Consider the following 11,459-nt stretch of genomic DNA (forward strand, 5'->3'; position numbering starts at 1 on the left):
ACGACTGCCGTTTGAAGAGTGGACTCATCTGAAGGGCTTACCGTTGGCCGACCCTAACTTCTTCAGTCCACAAGGAGTTGATATTTTGTTGAAAAATGACGTCTACGATGAGCTGATGTTGGGAGAAGTGCATCGAGGAATACGTGGTATGCCTCTGGCGCAAAATACGCATTTGGGATATATTGTATCAGGGAAAACGAATCAAGAAGCTGGTAGGAGATCGTCCTACACCATAACGGTACGAAGGAAGGAAGCTGATGAGATACTTGAACAATTGTTATGTAAGTTTTGGGAGCTAGAACAATTCGACGAGGAGCCACGTGGGGTTTCAGTAGAGGATAAGTGGTGCGAAGATTTCTTCGTTAAGACACATAGCCGAATGCCGTCTGGGAAATATGTTGTTCGTCTTCCTTTTCTAACATACTTGGACGAATCAATGGTAATTGGAGAATCATATAAGAGCGCGTTAAAACGATTACATTCTCTGGACAGACGGTTGCGTAACGATGCGAGTTTGAAGAACGCTTATGTTGGCACGATAAATGAGTATCTGGAGCTGGGTCAAATGGAACGTGTAACGTCACGGGCTAGTAAGACGGGCAATCCTGCATTGGGGGAGTCGATCATTGCTACCTACCGCATCACCCAGTCATAAAGGAATCGTCATCAACTACGAAGGTACGAGTTGTCTTCGATGGATCGAGCAAGACGAGTAATGGAAAATCGCTTAATGAGATTCTAGCGATAGGTCCAAAATTGCACGTACATCTTCAAGGAATCATTCTCAATTGGCGAGGGCTAAAATGGGTATTTATGGCGGATGTTGAAAAAATGTACAGATGTATTAATATTCCACCCGACGACGCGCAGTACCAGCGTATTCTATGGAATCCGGACACAAGTGATTATGTGGAAGAATATGACTGCACAATGGTGATGTTTGGAACGAGCTCCGCACCTTATTTAGCCATGAGAGTTATGAAACAATTAGCTATGGATGAATGCGAGAAGTATCCACTGGCTGTGGATGTTATAAATCATCAAATGTATGTAGATGACATACTGTCTGGTGGCGACAGTATTGCAGAAACGGAGGATGTCAAGAACCAAGTGATTGGAATGCTTCGTAGTGGTACATTCGAACTACGGAAGTGGGCGAGTAATTGCACAAAGCTATTAGAGAACATACCAGTTGAGCATCGAGAATCAAGCGGATTGTTACACATGGAAGGTAATGATACTATTCGCACGTTAGGTCTATACTGGAGTCCCAAAGAAGATGAGTTCCGTTTTGCTTTGCATGTCGTTCCACCAATGAGCTCACCAACAAAGAGGACAATACTATCAGCAATTGCACGACTGTTTGATCCCATGGGATGGCTTAGTCCGATAATGATTACTGCCAAAATTCTCATGCAGCAACTGTGGAAGGAGAAAATTGGCTGGGATAGCACACTACCGGACACTATTAAGAGAGAATGGGAGAAATTCGTAAAAGAGTTACCAAACATAGTAACTATACGAATACCACGGCATTTTACATGGGGGCTACATATGGAGCTACGGCTCCGAGTTGCTATTGTCAAAGGGGAGAGTATCGCCAACTAAACAACAACTAACCATACCTAGGGCAGAGTTATGTGCTGCGCTTGAAGCAGCCAAAATGTATAAGTATCTAAAGGAGAATCTAAGAATTAACATTAATTATTCGAACACTATTTTTTGGTCAGATTCTATGATAACCATCAGTTGGATCCGTGGTGGAGCTGCCAACTGGAAAGTATTTGTGTCCAATCGAATAAACAAAATCCTGGAAATCTCAGACGAAAGGCAATGGAGACACGTCGCCTCGAAAGATAACCCTGCAGATTATCTAAGCCGTGGCACGAGTGCAACCAAGTTGGCATCGTGTGAATTATGGTGGCATGGGCCATCATGGCTACAAGGATCGGACATCGAATGGCCTTGTAATGCTATTGATCAGGATTCGCTGTCGGTTGTTGACACTGAAGTCAAAAAGGGTCACGTGCCATAAGATATCAGTGGAAGAAATGCCAAGTGTAGCATTTATCAGCAAGTATTCATCGTATACACGACTCGTCTGGATTATATCATATATAAAACGTTTCGTATATAATTGTCGAACATCTGTGGCAGAACGAAGAGGATCTGGACTCTCAATTGTGGAATTAGAAGAGGGCCTACGTGAATTGATTAGGATGGTGCAGAAGGATTGTTTTAACTCTGAATGGAAGGCGCTATCGGAAGGCAGGGTAATAGCGAAGGACAGCATACTCCTGTCTCTTAATCCGTATTTTGATTCGAACGAACGTGTTTTACGTCTCGGAGGCAGGCTCCGAGATTCCCTGTTGCCCATAAATGAAAAATATCCTTATATATTACCGTATAAACATCCTTTCACAGATCTCGTCATATCTTACAGTCATATTTGCACCTTGCATGGTGGAACCTCACTAACGCTGAATTTTATAAGGAAGAAATTCTGGATTGTTAATGGACGCAATGCAGTTCGGTTTGGAATTCATAAATGTATCACATGTTTTAAGATGAATTTGCAGGTCAGAAAATGGGAATGTTACCTGCAGTACGGGTACGCCCTTCTAGAGCATTCTCATCCGTTGGAGTGGACGTGTATCCCAGAAGGGATATATTGCTGTGTTCGTATGACTAGTGACAAAGGCCATTCATTTGGAACCAGTTGGAGATCTGACCTCAGATGCGTTTATAGGAGCATTTAACCGTTTCATTGGCATACGTGGCCTATGCACAGACGTTTATAGTGACTGCGGTACTAATTTTATTGGAGCCAACAAAAAAATGCAAGTGGACAAACTGGCATATTGTTCGTACATTACGAAACATATTGCGCCAACATTATTGAGAAAAGGAATCAACTGGCATTTCAACCCACCATCAGCGCCACACTTTGGTGGATTGTGGGAGGCTGGAGTGAAGTCCATGAAGTATCATCTGAAGAGAACCCTCGGAGAACAAGTTTTAACATTCGAGGAAATGGCAACTGTGTTGGCACAGATTGAGTCTTGCTTAAATTCAAGACCGTTATGTCCCCTATCAAATGATCCTGACGATTTAATGGTATTAACACCCGGTCACTTTCTGATGGGTGAAGCGCCTTTAGTACCTCCGGAATTGGCTAAAGTTACTCTGATTGATCGATGGAAGAATTGTCAATATTATGCACAACAGTTTTGGAGAAGATGGAACTCGGAATATTTATCACGATTACAAAGGAGACCAAAATGGCTGCAGACCAAGGAAAATCTAACAGTTGGATGCATAGTGCTCATCAGGGACGAACGTTTCCCTTCTCATAAATGGCCTCTAGGTCGGGTTATGGAGACACATGCAGGAGCCGATGGACTAGTGAGAGTGGTGACTTTGAAGACAGTCAAAGGACTCATGAAACGACCGGTAGCCAAACTTTGTCCATTGCCTATTCAGGAGAATTGGATAGAGAATGACACCATTCCTACACCTAAGCGTTAAACTGTTACTTTCTCGTTTCAGTTTTCTTTTCGCAGGAGTCTTCCAGACGTGAATTTGATGATGAAGATCGTCATCATCAAAGGGGGGGAGAATGTTTAAGCTGCAACTGAAGCCAGACTCTCTTTGCTAAAAGAGAAAACGAACGAAGAGAGAGAGAGAGAGACCAAGAACAGCGCAAGTTACTTTGAAGTGACAAACTTGGAGATCCGTTACTTCAATTCTTTTCTTTCTTATTTCTTCTATGGAAATTTCCAGAACTTTGAATTTTGTAAAAGACAGCGTGATGTGCTGCACTTGATTTTACTCTTGAAATTAATCTCGGTCGATGCGGTTGCACCTTCTGTGTCCGCCGACAATTGTACTATAGTTTTAGGTTAAGAAAATAAAGCAACCGATTGAAGTCAACCTGGTCATCTCATTTCTTGCCAATCGCAAGTGCCTCGAAGCCGCCTCGGTGGAAATCATCCGAAGGCCGCATCATATAAGACGAGCAGTTTGGGGCTCCGCAAGGGCGCAGCCGTTAGCCAACAGTTATGCTCAAAAGAAAGACTATCTACATACGGATTAGGAAGCTTAGATTTCATTCCTCTAACGTTCTGGTAACCCAGGTTAAGGGACGAAGCTAGTTTTTTGACACACCAGCAGATGCTGATGTGGCAGGAATAGTATTAGTTGTTGTTGTTGGCAAGCGAATCGGTTGCCGATTTTTCTTTTTACAGTATATTCCTTAACTATTATATGATTCGGCCAAAAGTCTTCTCGACATATAGTGTCGAAGATATTGGCAGAAACACTAATTTTGAACGACGATATGTCCCGAGAATAAGAAAATTATTTTAAAAAAGAAATAAAAAAATAAAGAATACAAATTGTAAGGGTATAAAATCTGTGTATAAGAATATAGTGACCTGTTCTGACACAAGGGTTAATGTGCAAAGTAAGCCTTACCAATTAAAGAATTAAAAGAGCAAGAATGCACAAAAACAAAAAAACACGTATCACAGAGTCGCGGGTAGGCAAAAGGCGAGAGCGCAAATCAAAAAAGAATAGGAAAGAGCAAGTCGCGAGAGTTAGTTAAAACGGTAAAGACACAAAAGCAAAAGAGATAAGCAAAACAATAACACCGCTTTGTAATGTTTTGATTTTATTTAAATTTAAACAAAAACACACAAGCGACAGCGCGAAATGAAAATAAAATTCGGATGCTGAAATTATTATTAATTAAACCGATAATGAATTTAAGAGTTATGGAAAAGTATTTAATCGCGAGGAAAAAATAAAAGTTATTAAGCGTGTTTAAGCTGCAACTGAAGCCAGACTCTCTTTGCTAAAAAGAGAAAACGAACGAAGAGAGAGAGAGAGAGACCAAGAACAGCACAAGTTACTTTGAAGTGACAAACTTGGAGATCCGTTACTTCAATTCTTTTCTTTCTTATTTCTTCTATGGAAATTTCCAGAACTTTGAATTTTGTAAAAGACAGCGTGATTTGCTGCACGTGATTTTACTCTTGAAATTAATCTCGGTCGATGCGGTTGCACCTTCTGTGCCCGCCGACAATTGTACTATAGTTTTAGGTTAAGAAAATAAAGCAACCGATTGAAGTCAACCTGGTCATCTCATTTCTTGCCAATCGCAAGTGCCTCGAAGCCGCCTCGGTGGAAATCATCCGAAGGCCGCATCATATAAGACGAGCAGTTTGGGGCTCCGCAAGGGCGCAGCCGTTAGCCAACATATTTTTGGTGCCGAAACCCGGGAGGAATGATCTTGGCGATTGGATTTAGAGTGTGATTGCCAGTGGATAGACTGATTCGGGTGAGTACAATTTAACGTTGATGTGTTTGGGTAGGTGTTCATTATGGCTGAAAAACTGTTACCGTTGGCTACGGAGCAAATCACATTGCTCACTTCGCTGGAGAAGTCATTGGCGCGGTATAAATCGGAGGAGTCGGGACATTCCGAGAGTCATCTGGAAGCCAGATTGGACTCGATTGCCCACCTTCACGCAGATTTTCAGCGCAATCATCACCAACTGATTCAAGAACGAGATAATGCGGAAATAAAGGGCAGATATTTTGACAAAGACATCAGAGACTGTTTCGAAGAAACCTACATAATGGGAGTAGCTGAGATTCGAAATGAGTTGCAGAGACATAAGGATCGGAGAATCCCGGCGTCGACTGCATTTGATGAGTCTTGTTTGCATCAGACGGTGCATGAACAAATGGGACCATGTTTGGAGGAAGTGAAACTTCCAACAGTTAAACTGCCTACCTTCAGCGGGAAATTTATTGAGTGGCCGGCGTTTAAAGAGGTGTTTTTAACAAGAGTACACCACTGCGACAAGCTGACGGACTTACATCGTTTTCATTATTTGAAGGATTCGTTGGTTGGAGACGCAGCTAAGGATATTGAACATCTAACGCTAATAGCGGCGAACTATGAAGTGGCTTGGAGAATGTTGATAAATTTGTATGATAACAAACGAGTGTTATTCTTACATTACATGGATGTGTTCGATCAGCAATTACCAATAAAATATGGAGATGCGGAAAGTTTGAGAAGATTTGTGCAAACTTCCCGCTCATGTGTGAATTCATTGGAGAAGACTGGTGTGGATGTACGACAACAGTCTGAAATTTTAGTGTACTACATGATGAAGAGATTACCGAATCAATTAAGAGTGGATTGGGAGCGGTCAATATCTTCAACGCAGAATCTGCCGAGCTTTGAGGAGCTCAGTCAGTATCTTGAAACACAGTACAGAACAATGATTACGGCGTCAGCAGGTAATATCGAGGGAACTCTATCACGGGATAGACATCGGAATGCAAAGCCAGGTGTACATGGGTTACGAGCTAACCAGAACTACACAAAGGCTTCATTTGTTACTCGAGAGACAGACCTATGCATTGTGTGTCAAGGGGATGCACACCTTATCGGAGTATGCAGGATATTCCATGAGATGAGGCTATCGGAACGAAAGGCGTGTGTAGTGAGGCATCGACTGTGTTTTCGATGCCTTAGACCAAATCACCGAATAGATGCATGTGACAGTGCGGTAAATTGTGAAAAATGTCAAGGACGGCATCATACACTACTCCATGTAGACAAATCAGGATGCGAGAGGCCGCTTGGCACACTAAGGAAGGGAGTTATCCCAACAGCATCTGCGAATGCTTTAATTGGAAAGAGTACAACAGAAACTGCGGTAAGGCACAAAGACGAGGTTTTATTACCAACAGCAATGGTGTGGGTAGAGTCGATAGAAGGCTATCCCTTACAGTTTAGAGCGTTTTTGGATCAAGGTTCACAAGTTTCGTTCATTTCAGAGAATGCAGCTCAGCAGCTACGTTTACGACGCAAACAGGCTCACATCACGATTACTGGATTAGCAGATACAAAAATTACAGATGCGGCAGCAGAGGTGAAGCTAGTCATAAGATCAATCTACAACCCACATGCGAAATACAAGCTGCTCGCGTCAGTAATACCTCTAGTGAGTAAGCGCATGCCAATCAAACGACTGCCGTTTGAAGAGTGGACTCATCTGAAGGGCTTACCGTTGGCCGACCCTAACTTCTTCAGTCCACAAGGAGTTGATATTTTGTTGGGAAATGACGTCTACGATGAGCTGATGTTGGGAGAAGTGCATCGAGGAATACGTGGTATGCCTCTGGCGCAAAATACGCATTTGGGATATATTGTATCAGGAAAAACGAATCAAGAAGCTGGTAGGAGATCGTCCTACACCATAACGGTACGAAGGAAGGAAGCTGATGAGATACTTGAACAATTGTTATGTAAGTTTTGGGAGCTAGAACAATTCGACGAGGAGCCACGTGGGGTTTCAGTAGAGGATAACTGGTGCGAAGATTTCTTCGTTAAGACACATAGCCGAATGCCGTCTGGGAAATATGTTGTTCGTCTTCCTTTTCTAACATACTTGGACGAATCAATGGTAATTGGAGAATCATATAAGAGCGCGTTAAAACGATTACATTCTCTGGACAGACGGTTGCGTAACGATGCGAGTTTGAAGAACGCTTATGTTGGCACGATAAATGAGTATCTGGAGCTGGGTCAAATGGAACGTGTAACGTCACGGGCTAGTAAGACGGGCAATCCTGCATTGGGGGGAGTCGATCATTGCTACCTACCGCATCACCCAGTCATAAAGGAATCGTCATCAACTACGAAGGTACGAGTTGTCTTCGATGGATCGAGCAAGACGAGTAATGGAAAATCGCTTAATGAGATTCTAGCAATAGGTCCAAAATTGCACGTACATCTTCAAGGAATCATTCTCAATTGGCGAGGGCTAAAATGGGTATTTATGGCGGATGTTGAAAAAATGTACAGATGTATTAATATTCCACCCGACGACGCGCAGTACCAGCGTATTCTATGGAATCCGGACACAAGTGATTATGTGGAAGAATATGCCTGCACAACGGTGATGTTTGGAACGAGCTCCGCACCTTATTTAGCCATGAGAGTTATGAAACAATTAGCTATGGATGAATGCGAGAAGTATCCACTGGCTGTGGATGTTATAAATCATCAAATGTATGTAGATGACATACTGTCTGGTGGCGACAGTATTGCAGAAACGGAGGATGTCAAGAACCAAGTGATTGGAATGCTTCGTAGTGGTACATTCGAACTACGGAAGTGGGCGAGTAATTGCACAAAGCTATTAGAGAACATACCAGTTGAGCATCGAGAATCAAGCGGATTGTTACACATGGAAGGTAATGATACTATTCGCACGTTAGGTCTATACTGGAGTCCCAAAGAAGATGAGTTCCGTTTTGCTTTGCATGTCGTTCCACCAATGAGCTCACCAACAAAGAGGACAATACTATCAGCAATTGCACGACTGTTTGATCCCATGGGATGGCTTAGTCCGATAATGATTACTGCCAAAATTCTCATGCAGCAACTGTGGAAGGAGAAAATTGGCTGGGATAGCACACTACCGGACACTATTAAGAGAGAATGGGAGAAATTCGTAAAAGAGTTACCAAACATAGTAACTATACGAATACCACGGCATGTTACATGGGGGCTACCGGGTGGTGTGGCTGAATTGCACCTGTTTTGCGATGCCTCGTCACGAGCATATGGAGCTACGGCTTACTTGCGCTTCCCAATTGGAGAGGATAAGTATCACACAGAGTTGCTATTGTCAAAGGGGAGAGTATCGCCAACTAAACAACAACTAACCATACCTAGGGCAGAGTTATGTGCTGCGCTTGAAGCAGCCAAAATGTATAAGTATCTAAAAGAGAATCTAAGAATTAACATTAATTATTCGAACACTATTTTTTGGTCAGATTCTATGATAACCATCAGTTGGATCCGTGGTGGAGCTGCCAACTGGAAGGTATTTGTGTCCAATCGAATAAACAAAATCCTGGAAATCTCAGACGAAAGGCAATGGAGACACGTCGCCTCGAAAGATAACCCTGCAGATTATCTAAGCCGTGGCACGAGTGCAACCAAGTTGGCATCATGTGAATTATGGTGGCATGGGCCATCATGGCTACAAGGATCGGACATCGAATGGCCTTGTAATGCTATTGATCAGGATTCGCTGTCGGTTGTTGACACTGAAGTCAAAAGGGTGACGTGCCATAAGATATCAGTGGAAGAAATGCCAAGTGTAGCATTTATCAGCAAGTATTCATCGTATACACGACTCGTCTGGATTATATCATATATAAAACGTTTCGTATATAATTGTCGAACATCTGTGGCAGAACGAAGAGGATCTGGACTCTCAATTGTGGAATTAGAAGAGGGCCTACGTGAATTGATTAGGATGGTGCAGAAGGATTGTTTTAACTCTGAATGGAAGGCGCTATCGGAAGGCAGGGTAATAGCGAAGGACAGCGTACTCCTGTCTCTTAATCCGTATTTTGATTCGAACGAACGTGTTTTACGTCTCGGAGGCAGGCTCCGAGATTCCCTGTTGCCCATAAATGAAAAATATCCTTATATATTACCGTATAAACATCCTTTCACAGATCTCGTCATATCTTACAGTCATATTTGCACCTTGCATGGTGGAACCTCACTAACGCTGAATTTTATAAGAAAGAAATTCTGGATTGTTAATGGACGCAATGCAGTTCGGTTTGGAATTCATAAATGTATCACATGTTTCAAGATGAAGCCTCAATTTGCAGGTCAGAAAATGGGAATGTTACCAGCAGTACGGGTACGCCCTTCTAGAGCATTCTCATCCGTTGGAGTGGACTACGCTGGACCCGTAAATATTTCGCCCTGCAAAGGAAGAGGACGTGTATCCCAGAAGGGATATATTGCTGTGTTCGTATGTCTAGTGACAAAGGCCATTCATTTGGAACCAGTTGGAGATCTGACCTCAGATGCGTTTATAGGAGCATTTAACCGTTTCATTGGCAGACGTGGCCTATGCACAGACGTTTATAGTGACTGCGGTACTAATTTTATTGGAGCCAACAAAAAATTGCAAGTGGACAAACTGGCATATTGTTCGTACATTACGAAACATATTGCGCCAACATTATTGAGAAAAGGAATCAACTGGCATTTCAACCCACCATCAGCGCCACACTTTGGTGGATTGTGGGAGGCTGGAGTGAAGTCCATGAAGTATCATCTGAAGAGAACTCTCGGAGAACAAGTTTTAACATTCGAGGAAATGGCAACTGTGTTGGCACAGATTGAGTCTTGCTTAAATTCAAGACCGTTATGTCCCCTATCAAATGATCCTGACGATTTAATGGTATTAACACCCGGTCACTTTCTGATGGGTGAAGCGCCTTTAGCACCTCCTGCTCCGGAATTGGCTAAAGTTACTCTGATTGATCGATGGAAGAATTGTCAATATTATGCACAACAGTTTTGGAGAAGATGGAACTCGGAATATTTATCACGATTACAAAGGAGACCAAAATGGCTGCAGACCAAGGAAAATCTAACAGTTGGATGCATAGTGCTCATCAGGGACGAACGTTTCCCTTCTCATCAATGGCCTCTAGGTCGGGTTATGGAGACACATGCAGGACCCGATGGACTAGTGAGAGTGGTGACTTTGAAGACAGTCAAAGGACTCATGAAACGACCGGTAGCCAAACTCTGTCCATTGCCTATTCAGGAGAATTGGATAGAGAATGACACCATTCCTACACCTAAGCGTTAAATTGTTACTTTCTCGTTTCAGTTTTCTTTTCGCAGGAGTCTTCCAGACGTGAATTTGATGATGAAGATCGTCATCATCAAAGGGGGGAGAATGTTTAAGCTGCAACTGAAGCCAGACTCTCTTTGCTAAAAAGAGAAAACGAACGAAGAGAGAGAGAGAGAGACCAAGAACAGCACAAGTTACTTTGAAGTGACAAACTTGGAGATCCGTTACTTCAATTCTTTTCTTTCTTATTTCTTCTATGGAAATTTCCAGAACTTTGAATTTTGTAAAAGACAGCGTGATTTGCTGCACGTGATTTTACTCTTGAAATTAATCTCGGTCGATGCGGTTGCACCTTCTGTGCCCGCCGACAATTGTACTATAGTTTTAGGTTAAGAAAATAAAGCAACCGATTGAAGTCAACCTGGTCATCTCATTTCTTGCCAATCGCAAGTGCCTCGAAGCCGCCTCGGTGGAAATCATCCGAAGGCCGCATCATATAAGACGAGCAGTTTGGGGCTCCGCAAGGGCGCAGCCGTTAGCCAACAAAGCGCAAAAAAACATGTCCGTTACCTGCAACGAGTGAAAGTTAAATGATCGTTTGATGACGTAGTAGGCAGCGAGCAGCGCTGACGGCAGCGATTGAACCGATTTATATTCACTGTAACTTGTGTTCCATTAATCCGATAAGATTGAAATTTTGGAATCTTTTATATCCAATTCTACCTCAGCAAGGGTATAAAAAAATAAATTTATTGT

General features: G+C 42.7%; 1 protein-coding gene across 1 annotated transcript; it reads left to right on the plus strand.

The window, feature by feature from the left end:
* Positions 1-5,384: 5,384 nt before the first annotated feature.
* On the plus strand, positions 5,385-10,718 carry LOC137580169 (uncharacterized). The gene is made up of 4 exons (XM_068294091.1): positions 5,385-6,315; positions 6,859-8,695; positions 8,866-8,915; positions 9,721-10,718. The coding sequence occupies exons 1-4, from the start codon at positions 5,385-5,387 to the stop codon at positions 10,716-10,718; spliced, it is 3,816 nt and encodes a 1,271-aa protein (XP_068150192.1).
* Positions 10,719-11,459: the final 741 nt, after the last annotated feature.

This window comes from Drosophila tropicalis, unplaced genomic scaffold (assembly GCF_018151085.1).
Source record: "Drosophila tropicalis isolate 14030-0801.00 unplaced genomic scaffold, ASM1815108v1 contig_820, whole genome shotgun sequence".
Taxonomy (NCBI): Eukaryota; Metazoa; Arthropoda; class Insecta; order Diptera; family Drosophilidae; genus Drosophila; species Drosophila tropicalis.